General features: G+C 43.6%; 1 protein-coding gene across 3 annotated transcripts in view; it reads left to right on the top strand.

Annotated features, from left to right (window-relative positions):
• The window catches only part of FARP1 (FERM, ARH/RhoGEF and pleckstrin domain protein 1), a 314829-nt gene that overhangs the window by 241034 nt on the left and 49796 nt on the right, over nt 1-23999 (top strand). For all 3 annotated transcript variants that reach the window (XM_032151148.2, XM_032151146.2, XM_058438026.1), the window contains exons 6-13: nt 3157-3254; nt 10372-10486; nt 11324-11471; nt 13962-14057; nt 15551-15714; nt 16411-16479; nt 19202-19277; nt 20799-21048. In XM_032151148.2, coding sequence (XP_032007039.1) covers nt 3157-3254; nt 10372-10486; nt 11324-11471; nt 13962-14057; nt 15551-15714; nt 16411-16479; nt 19202-19277; nt 20799-21048 — 1016 coding nt within the window. The remainder of the gene's footprint in view (nt 1-3156; nt 3255-10371; nt 10487-11323; nt 11472-13961; nt 14058-15550; nt 15715-16410; nt 16480-19201; nt 19278-20798; nt 21049-23999) is intronic.

The raw sequence follows: 23999 nt of genomic DNA on the forward strand, positions 1-23999 counted from the left end.
TTCTGAATTTGCCTGCTAGCTTTCTTGTGCTGTTTAACTTGTTCCTCTATCCTTTGTATTTTTCCAAAACTGTAAGTTGTAGTCTGTTTTATGCTGCTATAAAGGAATACCCGAGGCAGGGTAATTTATAAAGAAAAAAGGTTTATTTTGCTCATGATTCTGGATGGCTAAAAAGTTCAAGATTGTGCATTGGCATCTGGTGAGGGCCTCAGGCTGCTTCCACTCATGGTAGAAGGCAAAGGGGAGCCGGCATGTGCAGAGCTCACATGGTAGGAGAGGAGGTGGGCGGAACGGGGAGGTGCTAGGCTTTTTGTAACAACCGGCTCTCACAGGAAGTCACAGAGTGAGAACTCACTCACCCCCAAGGAAGGGCATTAGTCTGTTCATAAGGGATCTGCCTTGACAACCCAAACACCTTTCACTGGGCCCCACCTCCAGCACTGAGGATGAAATCTCAACATGAGGTTTGGAGAGGAAAGGAAATTCATTCTAGGGCTTGACTGATAAACATTTGGGCTGGAGTCTGTCGTAAGTGATGCGTGCTTCATATTTCATTAATGATTAGAGATTGTTTATTGGATTTAGGTAGTGACATTCTGATTATTCTGTTGCCAGGTAAAGTCATATTACCTTTGCCCTATGTGAATGTCCAGTCTCCTACATGGTTTTTTCACCCATTGATAATCCTTGCTGGAGTCAGTAATTTCTTTTAGAGTTTGTGGAATGAGGATTTTCTAATTCTATTATTCTTGCTATGTTATACATTGGCACTTATAATTTTTTTGCCGAATACTTGAGGCAAAATTTTCCTTTCTGGGAGATAAACCTGTAAAACCTTTCTTCAACTACTTGGCTGTCCTGAAACACCCTTTCCTCTGGCCAGGCAGGTGACACACTCAATTCTTTGCCTTGGGTTACCAATTTTAAATAAGGAGATGCTTTGATTTGCCTGGAATCTACCATGTCTCCAAGGCCCTATTTCTCTATCCTTCCAACAGGTGATTGTTTTTTGTTGTTTGTGAGATGGAGTTTCGCTCTTGTCACCCAGGCTGGAGTGCAGTTGTGTGATCTCGGCTCACTGCAACCTCTACCTCCCGGGTTCAAGTGATTCTTCTGCCTCAGCCTCCCAAGTAGCTGGGATTATAGGGGCACGTCACCACACCCGGCTAATTTTTGTATTTTTAGTAGAGACAGGGTTTTGCCACGTTGTCCAGGCTGGTCTTGAACTCCTGACCTCAGGTGATCCACCCGCTTCGGCCTCTCAAAGTGCTGGGAGCCACAGCGTGCAGCCCCAGCAGGTAATTGTATGAGGGGCAGAATCTGATTGCAAAGGGTGCTACTGAGAGGACACTGTTCTCAGGCAGCAGGTAAACTAGATTTCTAAAAATCTATGAGTTTGTACCATTATTTTCACATCCATTTTAACATTGTACAGGTTCGGTTTGGTTTTATCTTGTTGCGGGGAGGGGGGTATCTATGACCTTAAGTATTTATCCTTTGTATTACAAACAATCCAATTATACTCTTTTCATTATTTTTAAAGTATAATAAATTATTATTGACTACAGTCACCCAGTTGTGCTATCAAATATTAGATCTTATTCATTCTATCTCATTTTTTTGGACTCATTAACTACCCCCATTCCCTCTACCTTTACCAGCCTCTGGTAACGTCATTTCTGCTCTCTCTCTCCATGAATTCAATTGTTTTAATTTTTAGCTCCCACAAATAAGTGAGAACATGTGAAGTTTGTTTTTCTGTGCCTGGCTTATTTGACTTAACATAATGACCTCCAGTTCCAGTCACGCTGTTGCAAATGACAATATCTCCTTGTTTATGGCTGAATAGTAATCCACTGTGTATACATACCCCATTTTCTTTGTCCGTTCATCTGTGGATGGACACTTAGGTTTCTTCCAAATCTTGGCTGTTGTGAATGGTGCTGCGGTAAACATGGGAGTGCAGATATCTCTTTGACATACTGTTTTCCTTTCTTTTCGATACACACCTGGTAGTGGGATTGCTGGGTCATATGGTAGCTCTATTTTTAGTTTTTTCAGGAACCTCCAAACTGTTCTCTATCGTGGTTATACTAATTTACATTCCCGCCGATCGTACATGAGGGTTTTTTTTCGCCACATCCAAGCATTTGTTACTGCCTATCTTTTGGATATAAGCCCTTTTAACTGGGTGAGATGATATCTCATAATTTCGATTTGCATTTCTCTGATGATCAATGATGTTGAGCACCTTTTCATATGCCTGTTTGCCGTTGCACGGTTTTTACTTAATGTCTTTGATTTATAAATATCTTTTTTCTCTTACACCAACAATGTTGACATGCTTAATACCACAATATAAAGAAAAGAATTGAACGGGTGCAGTGGGTCATGCCTGTGATCCCAGCACTTTGGGAGGCCAAGGTGGCCAGACCATGAGGTCAAGAAATCGAAACCGTCTTGGCCCACGTGGTGAAACCCCGTCTCTACTAAAAATACAAAAAAATTAGCTGGGGTGGTGGCGTGTGCCTGTAGTCCCAGCTACTTGGGAGGCTGAGGCAGGAGAATTGCGTGAACCCGGGAGATGGAGGTTTCCGAGATCGCGCCACTCCACTCCATCCTGGAGACAGAGCAAGACTTTCTCTCAAAAAAACAAAAAAGAGAAAATGGATTTTTACAACTCTGGTAACTGGGTTTTATGGAAGTAGTTACACCACAAAAAAAAAGACACCCCCTTGTTTTTCTCATTTCATTGGCAATCCTCTGACTCACCATAATAAACTGCTGTTATTGTCTGAGCCATAGAACCATGTTAGAGTATGGATGACTGATTCTGTGAAAAAAAGGTAAATATTTCCTGTACCCTACAAAAATATATAGCATGCTAGGTTATGGTCTCACATTTTTATGGCTCTCTGTCCCTATATAAAATGAAACATATTATTCATACGGTGAAAAGATGATAGCATACATCTCTTTGTATTTTGGAGGGAGATATTTACACTGCAGTGAATGGCAGCTGGAATCCATTCCAGCCCATGCAGACTTCCCATGCAGGCTGGGGTTTGCATCCCTCTCCTTGGCCTCTCACAGTGAGGCCGGGTTCCGGCGACCTCCTGCCCTCTGCCTGATGCCCAGCTCTGTTGATCTTCGCAGGTACCTGTTCGCGCTGCAGGTGAAGCAGGACTTGGCTCAAGGCAGGTTGACGTGTAATGACACCAGCGCAGCTCTCTTGATCTCACACATTGTGCAATGTAAGTTGAATTAGTTTCCTTTGAAAATCATGTTCAAAATAACACAGTGATCTGATTGATGGGAAAAAAATCCTATCCACCAAAAAAGAAAGTGTCAATGTTTTTGTGTTATTTTTGCTGTTCGTATGAAGGCCTACGGTTGGAAGAGAAAAACAATACTCCTGATGTCATTTAATATGCATATCCTCAAATGTTAACTTTTCTACTTTCTGTACAGGTGTTTGTCTTTCTTCAAGGACTAGTACACAGTTGATACTTTCTGTTGTCTCAAAGGATAAGCTTGGATGGATGGTTGCCAAATAGACTAAACTTGTTCTGTCCTGTTCTTGGATTTAAACTTGATCATTGAATATGGCATAGTAGCCTTAAGACATAATACTGCCACAGATTTCACTTCTCTCTAGGGATTTTTGCTCTCCAGAATTCAGTAAACCAAGACTCATGCTGGATTAATGAAGCTGGACCCTAGATATTTTAATTTGCCTTAATATAGACAAAGGATAAATCAGATTGTGCTCATCTCAAGGCTTGCTGACAAGCCACGTGGGTGTTTTTTCCCTCTTGACCAAGGCAGAAATTAATTGAAATAAAATATACACATTATGTTTCAGAAAGGTAATTGTGGGTATAACGCTTAATGTATAATAAGCACTACTATAAAGGAAAGTTGTGCTATCATATCACCTTTTACATTTCCACAGTATATGAACTCGTCTCATATGATCAGTCCCCTCCTATCCTGATATGTGCCTAGTTAACTAGATTTACAAAAGTTTATAGGAAGTGTCACTCTTAGTAGTAAAAAAAAAATTGCCTTAGTCTAATACAGTAAGGTGTTTCAGATGATGCATATCTTCTTGTTTTTTGAATATGAGCACTTAATAGATAGATGTTTTCTTACCAATTTGAAAAAAATGACATGGGCAAGAAAAAAACAAAAAAATAGGTTCTTTATTAAGCCTGACCATGTGCCAGCACTATATATATATATTATATATATATTTATATATTATATATTATATATATTATATATATTTATATATTATATATGTTATATATATAATATATTTATATATTATATGTGTTATATATATAATATATTTATATATTATATATGTTATATATAATATATCTATATATTATATATGTTATATATAATATATATATTTTTATATTATATATGTTGTATATATTATATATTTATATATTATATATGTTATATATATTTTATATATTATATATTTATATATATGTTATATATATTATATATTATATGTGTTATATATTATATATATTTATATGTTATATATGTTATATATTTATATATTATATATGTTATATATATTATATATTTATATATTATATGTGTTATATATATTATATATTTATATATTATATATGTTGTATATTATATATTTATATATTATATATGTTATATATTTATATTATATATAGTATATATTTATATATTATATATTACGTATACTTTTATATATTATATATTTATATATTATATATTACGTATACTTTTATATATTATATAATATATATTTATATATTTATAATATAATATATATTTAAAATATATATGTAATGTGTATTTTATATATATTATATAAATTATATATATATAATCTCATTTAATTCTCCTAACAGCCCCTTGAGATCAAGTCTGTCATTATCCTTATTTTACAGGGGAGGAATCCTTAGCACAGAACTTTACGTAATTTTTTTACCTTTCCTGTGTTTGGTCTCCTCTCTTCATAAAATGATAGTGGAGAGGGAGAGGAGGGAGAGGAGGCTTTGAGTCGGGCAGACCTGATTTCTGTTCGTTGGTTGGTGACCCTGGCAGGTTACTAACCCCCCAGCCTCCATTTCTTTTGTAACATGAGAATAATAGAATCCTTTTCATAAGGCTGTAAAAATTAGATGGTAGCATATACAGTTGTCCTTTAATGTCCATGGGGTATTGGCTGCAGGACCTCCCAAGGACACCAAAAACTGAGGATGCTCACATCCCTGATAGAAAATGGTGTCATATTTGTATATAACCTACATGTATCCTCCCATAGACTATAAATCATCTCTAGGTTACTTATAATAATTAATGCAATGTAAATGCTACGTAGCTACATTGTATTATTCAGGGAATAATGACAAGAAAAAATATCTTAGATGTTTGGTATAGATGCAGTATTTTTTCCTAAGTATTTTCAATCCGTGGTTGGTTGAATCCATGAATATAGAACCCACAGATACAGAGGGCCAACTGTATACCCAGTACACGCTAGGTATTCAGTAAACATTAATTTCCTTTATCCTTATTCACCTGCAACCCTCCTTTTCCAAACAACATAAAACTTTAAAATGAAGCTTCCGTATTGAAATAGTAACTTCATAAAATGTCTCTGACCCTTGGCATTTTGTAAGCAGAAGACAAATTGACATTACTCAAAGATTCCTGATGCCATTTAGTCATGTACTTCTTTCCTCCTATGTTTTTTTCTTTAAAGCTGTTACACTAAAGAGTAGATTTTTGGCCAGGCGCAGTGGCTCACGCCTGTAATCCCAGCACTTCGGGAGGCCGAGGCGGGTGGGTCACTTGAGGTCAGGAGTTCGTGACCAGCCTGGCCAAGATGGTGAAACCTTGTCTCTACTAAAAATACAAAAATTAGCCGGGTGTGGTGGCGGTTGGCGCCTGTAGTCCTAGCTACTCGGGAGGCTGAGCCAGGAGAATAGCTTGAACCTGGGAGGGACCCCACTGCCCTCCAGCCTGGGCGATAGAGTTGAGACTCTGTCTAAAAGAGAAAAAAAAGAAGAGTAGATTTCACCACAAAAAATAAATAAATATGGGCAGGAATACGTATGTTAATTAGCTTAATTTAGCCATTTCACAATGTATACATACATGAAAAGATGATGTTCACTATAAATATATACCAAAAAAAATTTTTTTTTTAGACAGAGTCTCTGTCACCCAGGTTGGAGTGTAGTCTCTCAGTCATGGCTCACGGCAGCCTCGACCTCCTGGAATCAGGCAATCCTCCTGCCTCAGCCTCCTGAGTAGCTGGGACTATAGGCACGTGCCATCAGGTCTAGCTAAATTTTTCTTTTATTTTTTTTATAGAGCTGAGGTCTCACTATGTTGCCTAGGCCAGTCTCAAACTCCTGAGCTCAAGCGATCTTCCCACCTTGGCCTCACAAAGTGCTGGGATTATAGGCATGAGCCACCATGCCTAACCAATATGTATAATTTTCGTTTTGTCAATTAAAAAAGTAAATTAAAAAAATAAAGGTCTGTTAACAATAGTGAATTTCACTTGCATATCTGGGAGTGGAGATTCGCTGACATCCAGAAAATCATGATCTCAGTCGAGTATACCATTTCCCCCCAGAAACCAGTGAGTGGCTCAAAATCCCCAAAGAATCTTCGCTTCTCGAAAGGTAAATAGATGGGTTCAGAAGTTCCCCTGCTTTTTACATGGTATTTGACATACAGTCATGAGACACACAATATTCTTAAAATCTTCTGGTATGTGTAAGTCCCCATTTCTGCATTTTTAAGCATCCCATGCATTCAGTCATGAAAGGAGGCATTTCATAGAATCTTCTGTGGATTGTGTCGTGATTTCAACTACTGGTGATTATTGGTAAGGTATAAGGGGTCAAGTCATCTCCCTTTGGCAGAAACTATATTACCCCAATGGAAAATTATCTCTGGTAAGCTGATGTTCATCTTGTCCGTCTCTATACACACAATCTGCTGTCGTCTTATTTTCCTCCCTTCTTTGGCTTGAATGCATGGAGTCTTTAAGATAGTCTGTATTTTTTCATTTGTTCCTCCGTCACTGGCCTTGTATCTCCCCTGCAGTATTTTGAACTTAATTTTCTGTCATTTATTGTGGATTGACTAAGAAGGACAAGCTGATGAAGAGAAGAATCAGCTACTAGTTGGCCCTGATGTAAAGATCGCACGTGGGCAGCGTGGAGGCGAGGCAGGGATGCGTTTGTGCAGGTTGTGCAGTCCCTGCTCTGTGGGTTCGGCGTGGTAAGGCGGGTTTGTCCACGCCTGTCCTCTGGGGAAGTTGCATCCATTTATTAAAATCACAGGATTTTGGTTTGCTGCTGTTTTTCCTATTAATTATTTTGCTGAGTAGACTGCTAAGGAATATAGTATATGCATAAGCTGATGTGACACTTTCAGCATAAAACATTTAAAAAAATAGGAAGTCAGCTGGGCGCGGTGGCTCATGTCTGTAATCCCAGCGCTTCGGGAGACCCAGGCAGGAGGATCTCTTGAGGCCAGGAGTTTGAGACCAGCCTAGGCAATACAGCGAGACCTCTTCTCTACAAAAACAAAATTAACTTGAGGCCAAGAGTTCAAGACTAGCCTGGGCAACGTAGTGAGAGCCTGTCTCTACCCAAAATAAAAAAAAAAAATGAGCCAGGTGTGGTGGTATGTGGCGGTAGTCCCAGGCACTTGGGAAGTTGAGGTGGGAGGGTCGCTTGAATCCTGAAGTCAAGGCTGCAGTGAGCCGTGATCGCTCCACCACACCCCAGCCTGGGTGACAGAGCGAGACCCTGTCTTGGAAAAAATAAAAGGAAGTCAGATCTCGAGTATGTGTCTGTTTTCAAATTCCAGAAATTTAAGGAGCAGCCTATTTCCATATTTCAAAGAGGAGAAATGTGGGGAGCGAATGAGTTTCATAGTCATGTCACTGTGGCGTCACAGGAGGGCAAGAAAAGAGAAGCGACCCAGAAGAAAAGAGAATTAGGTGTCTGCACCCTGATGCCAAAGGAAAAACTAGACCATTCGGCTCTCTTTATATGGAATGATGGGGAAGAGTGTGTTCTCAGATTCGTAGGAATTAAGAAGCCCAAACATAAAGCTCACAAGACATTTGGGATTTAAGGAATTCCTCCATAGACAGTCCAGGCTCATTGTTCTCAGATTCTGTCTTTGCAAATTCACTTATTTACTTGTAACCCCCAAATCAACACTCACGTGCTTTCACGGTCATTTGTGGACATGCCCAGGATGGCGAAAATATGGAGTCATCTGATGTGCATTCCCAGTGGAGGTCAAATGAGGCAAAGCTCTGCCTTCTGGTTTTTTTTCTCATATTGTTAATAAGTATCCTTTTCATGGTCTAGTTAGTGCCACGCTTTTCGCATTTTTGTGCATATTGTTGGTGATTTCACTGTTGAAAGCAGTCCCCAGGCGTTGTGCTGAAGCACTGTCTGTCTTGTGTCCTCGCGTGCAGCGCCATCTGCCTGATAGAGCAAATGTGTGTTAGGTAAGCGTCATTCAGGCATGAGTTCAGGGGCTGTTGGCCAAGAGCTCAATGTGAAGAAATCGGCAAAGTATATTTAAGATGGTTTTCAACAGAAACACACATAAGACACGGCCAGTTAACTAAAATGTTATTTCAAGACTACTGTAGGAACCTCACCCCGTATTTCCCCTAGGAGAAATGATTCAGGAATGGCTAATTCAGTGTTTATGGTAACCTTATAGATCATAACTGCCTCGAATAATGAGCATCAACTGCATTTCCTTGAGAACCAGATAGAAGGAATTGCAGAGAAGCCAGGCCCTCTATTGTCAAGGCAACATACGATGATGGCAGTATGACCAGGCATGCCCCCATTTCTGTGCCATTTTCTGTGATGGAGGGTGGCAATTTTACTCTATTTAGGAAGGGAGAAATCAGTCCAGAAAAGGCAGTTAGGAAATTGTGTTGTTGGTCTTTCGGATGATGAGGAAGCAAGTGAGGGAGGGGTCCTTCCAGTGCCCCAGCTGCTGCCAGGTGAGTTGGCATGGCTTTGTGCAGAACAGATATCCTCTGTGGGTGTGATTGATGGCCACACCCAGGCCATGTCCTGCTCGATTACTGGAGTGCATTGCCCTAAGTGTGACAAGCTGCTTCATGTGACAAAATGAAAGGTGAGTTTCATAGCAACAGTTCCCTTGGTTTTTATCAAAACAGCTGGGCTCTGGTCGTTAGGCTATTTTTTATTAAGCTTGTTATACAGTATATGTGACACAAAGAAACAGGTGTGCCGTCTCAGAGGTGTAACAACTGGTGTACACTGACCTTGAGCTAGTGTTGTTAAGGCGCAAGTCTGACTTTAAAGCTCTATCCTTTAACCTTCCACATTCCAGCAGTATTGAGGACTATCTTGAGGTTATGTGAGAAGACAAGGTTATGTGAGAATCATATTTCTCATAGATAAAAACGTATAAGACTTTGCAGTCTGATCTGTTATTTCTGACAAGACTACGAAAAGTTTAATAAACTCTTATAATTTCTTTAAGCATTAGATTATCTACCTTTGCACCCACTGACAATCCTCTTTTCTCTACATGATAAAGCATTTGGGTTTTGCACTAGTCATTGCTAATATATAAGAGTTTCACTTTGATTGTTATAAAGTCCTGAAGTTTTAGGGCTTCATACAGTTAGGAGGTCATACTGTTGTCACCCACATGTGTAGAATTTACTGCCAAGAACCTCCCCAGGCAGATGGGGAGAAAAGAAAAACTGGGAGCAGGTATGGCTGAAGACGGATGATTCTGAGGCTTTTTTCTTTTTTGGAGATGGAGTCTTGCTCTGTTGCCCAAGCTAGAGTGCAGTGGCACAATCTCGGCTCACTGCAACCTCTACCTCCCGGGTTCAAGCAGTTCTCCTGCCTCAGCCTCCCTAGTCGCTGGGATTACAGGTGCCCGCCACCATGTCCAGCCAATTTTTGTATTTTTGGTAGAGAAGAGGCTTCGCCATGTTGCCCAGGCTGATCTCGAACTCCTGATCTCAAGTGATCCGCCCACCCTGGACTCACAAAGTGCTGAGATTACAGGCAGGCGCTACCGTGCCTGGCCTTGAAGCTTCTTTCTGACTGGTAGAGATGAGGAGGAGAGAAAACTGTCTTCTCACATCACCACAATTGATAAATGTATCCTCGCATCCTGTCTCTGAGATCTGGCCCTTCTGATGTTCCCCACCAACTGGGCTCACCTTATGTTGTCTGCTAGCTTCTGTTTGGCTCGCTGGGGAATATTGACAAACTGGGAAGTGTCATTCCTATGTGACCTGTTTTTCTTTCTGTTTCTTTTTAGCTGAGATTGGGGATTTTGATGAAGCCTTGGACAGAGAGCACTTAGCAAAAAATAAATACATACCTCAGCAAGACGCACTAGAGGACAAAATCGTGGAATTTCACCATAACCACATGTAAGTCTCATTCCTGGCTTCATATTCTCTCTGAGCCGGTTCTCTCTGCCTCCAACCTACATGGTGTACATCCCCTCCACCCCCCACACAAACTATTGTGGAGAAAAACACAAAGCGTGAGGGAAGAAGATCACAGAGGCTCATTGGGATGTGGTGATTCATCCTGGGCTCTCAGAAGCACAGGTCACCCACTGAAGCCTGGAGTTTAAGGATGACCATGCTTTGGAACAAAAGAGAAAGTAAGAGCAAAGGACCATCCAGTTATCACGCTAATGAGAAATTGGGAAAGGGATGTGGTCACCTAGGGACAAGGTCAGAGTATCGTGAAAATCCAGAACCTTCATAGCATCTCCATTTTTGTTTTTGTTTGGATTAATAAAATATTTTCGAAGGACTCATGGTACTTTTGGTTGTTGTTTTAAGGAAGCATTGGAGCCTGACAGCCATGTGAAAAAGTGTTCTCTTGAACTTTGCTTGCAGGTTTAGGTTATTGAAAGCAACTAAAATCTTGTTTTAACACAGTGGTGTTTTGCTTTTATATGACCTTAAAGGAAACTCTTTGAGATTCCAAAAAGAAAACAAAAAAACAAACAAAAAAAAAACTGGCTGAGTTTGGAGACTTTTGGGGTTTTATGTTCCATGAGCAATGGAGCTTTTGTCCTAGCTGCTAGACTTTGGGTTACAGTGAATGGGAGGTTGGGTGTCATCTGATCGGGTAGCCCCAGTGTTTGTGATGAAATGCCTTTTTATTTCCCAAGAGAAGCTTCTTAATCTCAAATTAATAGACACAGGGAATTCAAATCTCCTGGCCTTTCTCTTTAATTTTTGTTTTGTCAGTGGACAAACACCAGCAGAATCAGATTTCCAGCTCCTAGAGATTGCCCGTCGGCTAGAGATGTATGGAATCCGGTTGCACCCGGCCAAGGACAGGGAAGGCACGAAGATCAATCTGGCTGTTGCCAACACGGGAATTCTAGTGTTTCAGGTGAGAGCCTTGAGAACACGGCCCGGTTCCCTCAGTGATAGAGAGAGAAGAACTGGCCCTTCAACTCTGATTCATATTCAGTGGGCCAAGACCTCTGATCATTATTTTTTGGCAAACAAAGGAAAATTAACCTCATCTCAGGCTTTCTGTTTCCCAGGCCCTCAGCTCCCAGATTCGATTTCACTTACCTTTGTCCTGTTTGGGGAATCCATATTACAGATTTGTTTGGTTTTATTGACTTTGTAGCATCACAGAAACATGTAGCTCTCCATGGACCTACACTTAGAACACAGTATAATGGCATCAAGATTTTAGGTCCCCGAATAAACATCTTTTTCACACAGATGATACTTTGCTGTAACGTGATCCTTTTTTTTTTTTTCAAACCCAGTTTGGCTTGAGCCAGTTTATTTGGTCGGGACTTCAGATATACTTAAAGAGTGTTAGGCATGCTTTTAAGATACAGCAGTCTTATAAATTCATAAAAGCCACGTTCTTGCAATTTTGTAGCAAAACACATACTGCACTTGAATTCTTACTTGTATTCTACTTAAGTACATAGTGATTCTCTGCACTCTAAATGTGTGCTCTATTGATCATTCTGCTATTGGACTGTTTCATTGATCAATGCTTCTCTCTTAATAGCCTTATTAAAGTATTGTTGACATACAATAAAGTGCGCACACTTGAAGTGCGTAGTTTGATAGGTTTTTATTATATATATATATATATATATATATATATGTATATCCTGTAAAATTCCCAACAGAACGAACATATTCACCACCCCCAAAAGGCTGTTCAGTACATTCCTTTTCAACACAAGCAGGTAACTTGTGCTTTTAGTTTCAAAGGGATATGGAGAAAGCACCTGCCTTTCTCATGAAATGGGATCAGATTTCACCTAGTTACGAAGTTGTAAATATGTTCAGGACCTAAAACCCTTCACTGAGCTCTTGCAGGTTTGCTTATATTTCCCCCTCATCTTTTACCAAAAGAGTTCCAGTGATTCTCTGTTCATGCGCCAGAAGTTTATGACAGCATAATTATTACAGAATCACACCCAAGAAGAGTTAAGTTGGCTTCCTACCAGGTAGTAGGGTGTGACATTGTGAGAGCAGTGTGGTATTCAAGGCGGATTTTTTCTTGATAGTTTTTGACCTGCATGCATAGCCTCTGAGTATCAGATAAGAGAAACAATAGGCCGGGCGCGGTGGCTCACACCTGTAATCCCAACACTTTGGGAGGCTGAGACGGGTGGATCAGCTGAGGTCAGGAGTCCGAGACTAGCCTGGCCAACATGGTGAAACCCCATCTCTACTAAAAATACAAAAATTAGCTGGGCATGATGGCATGTACCTGTAATCCCAGCTACTTGGGAGGCTGAGGTAGGAGAATCGCTTGAATTTGGGAAGCGGAGGTTGCAGTGAGCCAAGATCGCACCACTGCACTCCAGCCTGGGTGACAGAGCAAGACTGTCTCAAAAAAGAAAAACAATAAAGCCAAGTGGAGTTTTCAGTACTATCATTAAATTTCAAATCACAACCGTGAACCATTTCTAAAAAGTATTAAGAAGGGAAAGAAGTGTCTCACAATTCTTGTGTCTCGGAACCCACCTTCTTGCCAGTGCCCTATTGCTTCATTCTTGCCACGTTGAATGAACAGGCCTGGTGTTCCAATGGGCTCCAGAGGAGTTCTAATTTCAGCTGAGACTGGGCAGATGGGAGTTGGTATCTGGCAGCTCCCGGTTGTTTCTCCACCTTGGATGGAGACAGTGACTACCTGGCTGCCGAAGATGATGAGGACATGTGAACCCGGCCCAGAGACTGTGCTGGCCTTGAAGACACATGGCAGGCCTGGCCTCCCATCCTCAGTTCTGCTGGTGCTATTGGAAGCTTGATGGGCCCAGGAGCCAGACCAGCGTGGATGAAGCAGGGAGTTGATTGCAAACCTGCTGAATGTTAACCATAGCTGCCAGGAAGGCGTGTGCTTGGAAGTCTCTTTCTGCCACATTAAATGTGTCATTTGCAGCAAATTAAAATATATCCATGTTGCAGTTTCCATGTCTATAAAATGAAAATAGTAAATCCATCTTGCTGGGTTTTATCATATAAGGGTTGTTAAGATGCAGTATATAAAGCCCTCAGGATAGTACTTGGCACTTCATAAGTCCTGGCAGCTAATGATTGTGGTGGTTGTCATGGTTTTTATTTCTATTTATCTTTCTTTTCATCATTATCTTGGCTAGTTTCTTCTCTCCCTAGAGGCAGACTTAGTTTGAATGCCAAAATCCTATAATTAGTGAGAAATAATGATCCAGGAACAGGTATCATCCTATAGCCACAGATCCTGTGAGTTCTCTGCAAAAGTCATCTCTACTTAGCAGTCGCCTGCCAGCCCTCTTCCTTTAGCTCCCATAAGCAAAACAGACCAACTCCCAAGTTGCTTGTTAGGCATGTCCTGGCTCACTGCTACTGTCTTTCTTTTTAGGGTTTCACTAAGATCAATGCCTTCAACTGGGCCAAGGTGCGGAAGCTGAGCTTCAAGAGGAAGCGCTTTCTCATCAAGCTCCGGCCAGATGCCAATGTAAGTGGTCCCAGCAGGAGAGGGGACCCGTTGAGCCATGGGATGGCGTGTGTCCTGCAAGGGGTGGAGGTCTGCCCTTGGCCGGGCTTCCGCTGAACCTGTGGCCAGTGCTACCCAGGTGCTTTTGACCACAGGAACGCCGAGCGTCTCTAGGACAGGTGTATCCAAATGGTCGGTAACTCTACGGCTGTCATCGTTGGTAAACAGAGAGCGTAAAGGAGGTACACGAATGTGTACCTGGGGAGAGGGTCATTTCCCTGCACAAATTCAGGCAGCCCGTCCTGACAAACAACTAGAGCTGTGCTATTGCTGCGCATCCAGCCCCAGGCTACACCTGGAGACCCCATTCAGTATCCTGCCCTACCCCAGGCATAGACTGAATTCCCCGATCCCTGCTGGAGGCCCTGAGCCCCCAGTGGAACTCATTTTCATGGGCTAATTAGGTTCCCTTCCCCACTTACTTCCCACAACACGCCTAACACTGTGGCCCACGCCAGGACTGGGACGGGAAGGGAGGAGAAGCCTCTTCTTTGTCTGCCGGAAATGGCGACGGAGGAGGTGAGTGATGTGTCCTGGGCGTCTATCCCCAACCAGCACCTAGAGTTCTTTTTCCCGTGGCAAAGAAGAGGGTAAATGGCAATTAGACTTATAGTTTAGCTACAGTCTGGGTTCAGTAGGCTTTCATGGCCCGACCTGGGAAGCATATACCCAGTTTAAATGGTTTTCCGTGGAAAAATTCACTGGAGTTTCAAAAAGCTGCCTTATAAATAAAGAACTGCAGCACAGCTTGTTTGTAAGTTGGGTCCACTCAAAACTGTGAGATCCCCCAAAATAGTTGGAACTGCTGGGAATGCTAAGGACGGTAGTAACTTTTGTTTATATGATATGGCCATTTCAATTGGGAGCAGAAAATTTCCATATCCCCTTTCCAGAATCAAAGGGCATGATTTTTTTCAGCCGAGAGTGACACTTTTGTGCTCCAGAAAAAAAAATTTCATTTCCTGTGTAGTTCCTGGGGTGGCCTGGAGCCCGGAGCTGTGGGCGACTTTACAGAGAAACGACGTAAGAGCCGACATTGACACGAAGTGCGAGGAAGAGGATGAACGTTGTGTTTCAGTGATTTTTAAGGAGGCAGGAAGGGACTTTCAGTATTTGGGTTTTGTTTTTCAAGGAAATGTAAGCCAAATAAACATAATTCGTATATGAAATCGGTCAAAAAATGGTGTCACTTCCATTGAAGCCACGCGGCTGTTTCTGTTACTCGTCTAAGAGATTCTGTGGGGAAGAAAATGATGGACTAGGGACCACATCTCGTCCTTAAGAATAACCAGAGTTTAGTAAGTCTTTGCATTGATGGTCATGCCATAATAAAATACACAGCAAAGCTTTCTTTGCTGTGTATAGGGCAAAGCTTTCTTCTGCCCCTTTTCTCCTATTTCAGTGGAGTATCTGTGGGTGATGGAAAAAACCAACGTTGTATTTTCCCTTTTTAGAGCGCGTACCAGGATACCTTGGAATTCCTGATGGCCAGTCGGGATTTCTGCAAGTCCTTCTGGAAAATCTGTGTTGAACATCATGCCTTCTTTAGACTTTTTGAAGAGCCCAAACCAAAGCCCAAGCCCGTCCTCTTTAGCCGGGGGTCATCATTTCGGTTCAGGTGAGGTCGCCACTTTGTGCCTCCGTTTGCTGGATGCACGTTTTTCCTCCCGCCTCTCACAGCCGCTGTGACACACAGCAGGTCGGGGAGGTGAACGCTCACTGGCCTCCAGGAGCTATGGCCACGCGGGGGCGCCTGTATGGTAATCCCAGTGGGCTCTGTTTGAACAGCAGAGAGGCACCAGGCAGAGCCACCCAGTCATGGTAAACGCCTAGCGGGAGTCTTTAACTCAGAAAGGATTTCCTCTCTCTGTAGAAGTACAGATGTCTTATTAACATTTGGTGTTGCTTCATAGAATATGTGAACTTGCATGTTATTGGTTAACTTTTCCATTCATTTTTAACAAATCATTGTCTGCCATGTATCAAATACTGTTCCAGGCACTGAGCCCAGTGATTCCCTGCCTTCATGAAAGGTACAGGCTCTTGGGATGGTTGCTTAGTAACCAAACACACTTATCAAGTGGGCTTAGTTAATTGAACATTTTTTCTGTATATTCAAGGAAAATATCAAGAGACTGAGGGGACCCAAAAATACAGAGTCTGTTAGGATTGCTTTTAGTCCTGGCTAGCCGAGCAACCCTGCATCTCTCCCAGTTAGAGAAGGAGGGGAAGTGAAGCCCTGAAGCATCATTTGTGTGTTTAAATGAGGACTCCTTGGTATTTCTCCCCTTCCCTGTTGTGGTCTCTGTTTCAGTGGTCGGACTCAGAAGCAGGTTCTCGACTATGTTAAAGAAGGAGGACATAAGAAGGTGCAGTTTGAAAGGTAAGAGAAGCTTCAGTGCTGCTTCCAGTCTGAGAAGGCTCAGACTCGCCAGGTAACAGTTTGTTGCTGCTAAATATTTCTTTACCCATACTTCAGACTTGATGTCCCTTGAGTTGTAAATGACAGTCTCAGTCACCCTCAGCAAGTCCAGTGTTAGAGAGGAAGGTTTTAAAGCCCAAGGGCACGCCCTCGAGAGTGAGATGAGAACAGAGAGGACCAGGGGAGGCGGGAGAGGACATACCGGGGAAGGAGAGAAGGGCTCAGGACATCACAGTGGGGGATGAAGCATCATAAAAACTAGCTCACTGGTGAGTCCTTCAATATTTTGGGATTTGTATTGAAAGTATGTCTATGAACATTTTAATTAAATCAAGTAAATCTGGATGAGCAGAAACAGGATTTTTTTTTTTTTCTCGAAACAGGATCTCACTCTGTCGCCCAGGCGAAAGTGCGGTGGTGTGATCACAGCCCACTGCAGCCTCAGCCTCTGGGACTCGATCAATCCTCCCACCTCAGCCTCCTGAGTAGCTGGGACCACAGGTGCCCACCACCACTCCCAGCTAATTTTTTGTAGAGATGGGGTCTGCCTGTGTTGCCAGAGCTGGTCTCAAACTCCTGGGCTCAAGCCATCTTCCCGCCTAGGCCTCCCAAAGTGCTGGGATTACAGGCAAGAGCCACCGTGGCCAGCCAGAAACAGGATTTATTATTGTTGTTGTTATCAAACACTTATAGCCCTTAGTGTGTGCCAGGCTGTTGCAAGCACTGGGCCTGTGTGAACTCATTGAGTCTTCACCTCAGCTCTGTGAGGTCAGTGGTCTTTCATTCCCTTTACAAAGATGGAGACACTGAGTCCCCGTTAGGTTAAATAAGTAGTCCAGGTCTCATAGCTGCTAAGCAGCTTCCGGCCAGCCAGCTCCCGAGCCCAGTGCTCCAAGGAGGAGCAGCAGAAGCCAAGGAGGGTAAAGGAGCGAAGGATGGGGCCTCGAGAACTAGTTAGTGCATGTAGAGTTTTTAAAAAACTTTTTTCATTTTCATACATTTAAAGATTACAATAAAGTACAGGGAAGTCAGCAAACACCCAGATTCCTACTACTTAGAATTAACAGCCATTAACAGTTGGACACATTTGTTTCTGGGGTTGTTTTTTCTTCTTTTATTTGCAGCTCTCGTTACAGACATGGTAAAACCCCCTTGAACCACCAGCTCTGGTGATCTCCCTTCTCCCCTCCCCAGAGGCAGCTGCCAAATTTAGGCTCCTTTCTGTATGCATGTTACTACATCCCCAAAGAGTGTGCAGAACTGCTCTGGAGGCCGGGCACAATGGCACGTGCCTGTAATCCCAGCACCGTGGGATGCCGAAGTGGGTGGATCATTTGAGCTCAGGAGTTTGAGACCAGCCTGGGTAACATGACAAAACCTCATCTCTACCAAAAAAAAAAAAAAAAAAAAAATTAGCTGGATGAGGTGGCGTATGCCTGTAGTCCCAGCTACTTGGGAGGCTGAGGTAGGATTGCTTGAGCCTGGGAGGTCAAGGCTGCAGTGAGCCAAGATTGTGCCACTGCCCTCCAGTTCTGGGCCATAGAGCCAGATCCTGTCCCCCCCGCCAAAAAAAAGGAACTGCTCTGAGTGTGTTCTTTTCATTCATAAGAGTACTCGTATATAATTCTGCGTCTTGCTTTTTTAATACTACCTTTTTTTTGAGATCTGTTTTAAGGGCCATACAGTAGTATGAAGATACTACACTGTATTTCTCTGATTCCCTGTTGAGAACCATCCAGATTATTTCAGTGTTTTGTTTTGATTTTGCTGAAATAAACCAGCTTCTGTGGCCATCCCTGCATCTTCCTTCTACCACAAATCTGTGGTGCTTTCTCATGCCCTGTCTCTAGAAATGTCATGTTCAGGAGGTTTTTTTTTTTTTGGAGATGAATCCCATAATTTTCCTGGACAGTCAGTGGTTGGTATTTGAAGACCATGTAAGAAATAGCCCAGTTCTCTCTCTGATTCAGAATGTGGATCTCTAGAGCTTTTCTGTGCTAACCTGGAGTATTTTGAAGAAGAGCTGGATGTGCCTGGGAATCGAATCTATATTTACACAGTCTCACGAATTTCAGGACCTGAGCATTTCAGTGCCTGTTTGATAAGGAAAAGGGGAAGAGGCAGACTGAGAGGGAAGAGATGAAAGAGACGTGTCAAGATGCTGTTAAAGTCAGTTCCTTCTACTGTTGAGGGCAGGCCTTTTCCTCTGAACTTACCACTTTGACAGAGTGAGCGGATGAGTGGTAATTTCCTCTGTTACAGAACTGATCCAGAAAATAATTACCTAAAGTACATGAATTGATTTCGTATTGTCAGACCATAGCTTGCCATTCAGAGCATGGGAGGGCGCAGCCACGTCCTCCCTCCTCTGTGACTTTCCCCTTAACTAGAAAGGTCCTGCTCAGTTGCTAAATGTTTCTTCACCAGCTGCACCATGGGAACTACAACAAGGGCTTCTGAGAATTTCTCCAAGATTTAAGTAACCCTTGGACCACGCAAGCGCTATCAAAGGATGACTGCGTATCTGTTTCCAAGTAGCATTTGTAAAGGCAGCTCTGGGTACCATCATTATTGAGGAAGGCACTAATGCGTCCAACAAAACGACCTTTGTTTCATTTAAAATCAAGAAAAAAAGAAACAAAAACCTCACCTAACTTTAATGATCTTGTGTGATTTTTCCCAGGAAGCACAGCAAGATTCATTCTATCCGGAGCCTTGCTTCACAGCCTACAGAACTGAATTCGGAAGTGCCGGAGCAGGTCAGTGATGGCGCTGTCCTGTGATAACTGCTTTTCCCCCGCGCTTCCTCCACGGAGCCCTGGGCTTCAGAGTGGGCTTTCTGGTTTTCCGTCCTTTCCTTTGGGGTTTTTAGCAGATGAGAATCTGATTATGGGCCTTGGCTTTGACCAGATATAGGCTTTGTGCCATGTGCCCGCAGCCTGGGCTCAGAGGCCCTGGAGTGTGTTGTGTTTCCAGCTGCCTTCTCATCTCCCATGTGGTGCTCTAAGCCACGGAGAACTCAGCTCAGCGGCGGAACCATCACTGCAATGGGCAGAGCTGAGACCGACTCTCCAGCTAAATGGGTCCACTTGGGAAGAGATGGGGACCCGTTTTGTAACCAATGGGTGTAGCTCTGGCCTGGTGCCAAGGCCAGAAGCCTTTGCTGGCACAGAACTGGTCAGCGAGTTCCCAGAGCTTGTATTACAGGGCAGTGACCACAATTGGCAATAAGAGGCATTATCACTGTTGCTCTGAGGATGGCAAAAGCTCATTTTCCCTGGAGTTGGTCTCTGGGTAAGTTCTCAGGGCTTTCTCTAAAAGAGAAAAAGAAACTTGGGGAAGAATATAAAGGAGGTTTCATCGTGTGAATCCAAAAAAACCCCTTTCCCCATCCAGGCTGCTCTGAGAAGTATAAGCAAACATGTCCTTTGTCGTTTTTCTGATAACTGTGTCAACTTGTCTTCAGGGGTCCCTGATGTGCCTGCCCACCCTTCCCTGGAGACCCCCTGTGGGCTGGAAGGGCTGTCTTGTTCTGTAGAAGCTTTACAAGCCCAACATGAACAGGGCGTGGTGGCTGGCACCTGTAATCCCAGCACTTTGGGAGGCCAAGGTGGGAGGATCACTTGACCCCAGGAGTTCAAAACCAGCCCGGGCAACATAGAGAGTCCCCAGTCTCTATTAAAAAATTTAAAAATTATCCGGGTGTGGTGGCATATGCCTGTGACCACTGCAAAACCACTTGGGAGGCTGAGGTAGGAGGATCGCTTGACCCCAGGAGTTCAAGACCAGCCTGGACAACACAGGGAGTGTTGTCTCTACAAAAAAATCATTAAAAATTAGCCGGACATGGTGGCGCAGGACTGTGGTCCCAGCTACTTGGGGGGATTGCTTGAGCCCAAGAGGTTGAGGCTGCTGTGAGCTGTGGTTGCACCACTGCACTCCAGCCTAGGTGACAGAGTAAGATCCTGTCTCCTCCTCCGAGAAACAAAAGCAAGGCAAACCCCGGCATGAGTCGGTGGGTCCTGGAAAGCAGAGCCCGGGCCTGGCTTGTGTTGCCGGGAACAGTGCTGTCAGCCGCCACGCCCTGAAGGAACCTTCTGGATCACGCCCAGATGTGCCTCAGTGATTGCTGCTAGGTCAGAGCGCTCTGGGGCAGTTCTCCCACCGCAGAGGCCCCGGGTGTTCTTCCCGGAGCCCCTGGCTCTCCTTTTCTGTTTTCAGCCTTGGAATAACAGCCTCCCCCTTCTCCATCTCCGCACCTTTTTCCCCACCCCACCCAGTCTCAGCAGAGTGCCAGCCTTACCTTTGGAGAAGGTGCCGAATCTCCAGGGGGCCAGAGCTGCCAGCAAGGAAAAGAACCGAAGTTTTCCCCCGGGGAGCCGGGGTCTCACCCGAGCCCTGCGCCGAGGAGAAGCCCCGCGGGTAACAAGCAGGCGGACGGAGCCGCCTCGGCGCCCACGGAGGAAGAGGAGGAGGTCGTTAAGGATAGGACCCAGCAGAGTAAACCTCAGCCCCCGCAGCCAAGCACAGGTCCAGCATCCCGGGCTGCCAGAGGCAGCAGTACTTCCATTCCTTTCATTGACTGCAGTGACGTAGATAGCGAATACGACCTTCTTAGAGAACAAGCGTCCCGATCCCGGTCCCGGTCCCAAACAAATGACAATTATGAGGGTGATCTGACCAGCGGTGTCTATCTGCTGTCCAGGGAGGAGGGGCGAAGAGAGGCTGGGCGTAGGGCTTCCCCGCACTCTGCAAAGTCCTCCCGGCCTCCTTCCAGAGAATTCCTTGATGACGATTCAGCAGACATAACCTTTGATATGAGCGGGAGCCCTCGACTCCCAAGGCATAGCTCTCTCATAGATGAAATGTTCAAGGGCTCGGCTGGTCACAGCCCCCTGGCCACCCCGTTGTCTCCCAGCAGCAGCAGTTCAAGTCCAAATATGAGTTGGGACAGAACTGGGTCTCAAGGCTATGTTTCCGAAAATGGACATGACCATAGAGAGGGGAGTATGGGAGAAGACACTCTCCCGGGCCAGGGTCCTCCTTATGAACACTGTTCCCCCACCTCGCCAAGGCCATACTTGCGGAATCTTCCTGGTAGATATAATAAGTCAGAGACAGATCCACTCATCCTTAGCCAGGTGGCATTTACCCCGGAGGCCATGGATGGGCTTGGTGGCCGTGGGAAGGGGGGGCAAGTCAGCCCAGCTGCTCCCGAGGGTAGAAGGCTGGCTAATGGCACACCCCCCATGGGTGCAGCCTCCAAGGTCCCTGCTCTGCAGTCGGTGTGTGCCAGTGGCATGGCGGGGCAGCTGGCACCCCTGCAGGTGACCGAGGGCTCCACCAGCAGTGGGACTGAGTCCAGTGAGTCAGACTCTGAGATGCTGATCTCCGGGAGCCAGCCCCTCATGTTTGGTAACCCCGCAGTGCTGCGTTCCCCGTCCCTGCTGAGAAGCCGGGGGTTCTTGGGTGGCCTGCGTTTGAGTGAGGCACAGGAGGAGGATGAGTGAGGAGGCCAGGAGGCAGGTCTTCAGCCCGAGCTACCTTGGGTCACGAGACCAGGGTTTCCCTAAAGGTGATCTGTTCTAGTGACTTATTCATTTGTAGTGTACATTTGTTAGAGGAGGTTTTGGACAGGCACATGTTTGAAAGGGTCTGCCTGACTTCTAAAATCTTTAAGAAAAACAAAACTTCACATAAGTGGCTTGCTTTCCAGAAAAGGTGGGCAAGATAAACAGCAAGTCCTAATGACAAGTTCCCAGGAGCTTGTTTATTTTGCTGGTTGAAGGCTAGGAAGAAACACTTTATTATGAATCCGATCATGTGTATAGTGTGTTATATTTATATGGCAATTTTCTGTGTGTGTTCAATTATGCAGATCACTCTCCTGTTGGTTGAGAGTTTGAACTGAAGCATCCTTGAGATTACAGGAAAGGGATCGGTTTCCCATTCTCCCCTTCTTTAAAAGGAGGGCTGCTTTGTCCATGCCTCATGAAGTGAGGAATTGGCACTATTCAAGGCCAAATGTAAATTGATAGCTAGTTGAGATTATGTTGGTGAAATCTTTAGTCAAGGATAATGAATATTTTAACGGGAAGAATTGGGAGTTATTTCTGCTTCCCAGGCTTCCTGTGAAATACTAGAAAAGTTGTCACATCTTCATGAATTGTAATCTACTTGGGATTGCTGGTTTGGTTTAGGTTTGCATTGGTGGATCATATTGTTAATGTTTTAAGAAGTACAATTCTGCCTCTCAGAATCTCTCGGTGAAACTGAAATACTATTGAGTGGGGATGCAGGGAAGAGCAACACTTTGAAATAGGCACCGTTGTCACCAGTAGGTCAACAAACTAAATACCTGCCTTTGAATTGTGTACAGCGCAGAGAAGGACTCTTTTCCAGCATGGTTGCTCTTGGTCGGTTTACAGACACAGTCTTAACCATTCACACTCTTGTGAACAGTGTCCTCGGTTGGGAATAGTGATACTTGGATGTTTCTCTGAGCCAGAAAAAAGAAAGTGTAAGTAGAGAGAGATTGACTTCTTTTTAAATCTTGCCCACCAGTGTCACTGCCTTTCACCCAGCATTCCTGTATTTCAGATTAAAGAGCCTGGTTTTCACTTGAAGTTTCTCTGCCTTAGCTGCACGTTGCAATTTTCTGAGATATTTTAAAAATTAGTGATTCCAGGACCCCTGACCCTAGGGATTTTGATCTCATTGGTCTTGAGTGTTCCTTGGGCTTCCCAGCTGTTTGAACTGGACAGCCAGGGTCACTTCTTACCCAGGCCATCTCGAATCTAGTGGAATACAGTAAAAGTGTTAGCTACATTTTTGGCTTGCTTGCGGAATAAGAAAAATATCACAAACAAACTGCTTTTTCTTGATGCCTGTGATTTGTACTTTTCAGCCTTAGGTACTTTTTTTTTTTTTTTTTTTTTTAAAAAAAAAAAAAAAAAAAAGGATAAACTGTAGAATAAAATGTTTAGATCCTGAATAACTACAAAATTATTGAAAAGAGTCCTAACAAGGATAGCTCCCTGATGTGTCACCATACCAGGGCATCACTGGGCGCATCACGTGACCTGATCATAAGGGAAGAACCAAGCATGCTTAGGACACTGAGTAGAATTTGGCAGCAGCATAGAAAATGGAGGAGTATCGGCTCATCTCATTGACAAATGATATCTGTCCACATGAATGTCCAGAAGTCGGTTTTAAAGAGTCTGGACACTTAATCCGTTTTTATACAGACTTTTTTTGTTTTGTTTTCCTAATCATTTGATTCAGTGCCTGATTGAATCAAGCTGGATTGTTGGATCGTTTGAGAGTTGTTCATTGAAGTAGTCTATTTACGTCTTGCTTTAAATTTATATATTTAACAGAATCACAGAATTTCTAAACTGGAAGGGAGCTCAGAGGTACATCTGGGCAAACCTTCATTTCTTGTTCTGAAAAAGTTAAGTGACTCTGCATAAGTAATA

This window comes from Hylobates moloch, unplaced genomic scaffold (genome assembly GCF_009828535.3).
Source record: "Hylobates moloch isolate HMO894 unplaced genomic scaffold, HMol_V3 SCAFFOLD_4, whole genome shotgun sequence".
Taxonomy (NCBI): Eukaryota; Metazoa; Chordata; class Mammalia; order Primates; family Hylobatidae; genus Hylobates; species Hylobates moloch.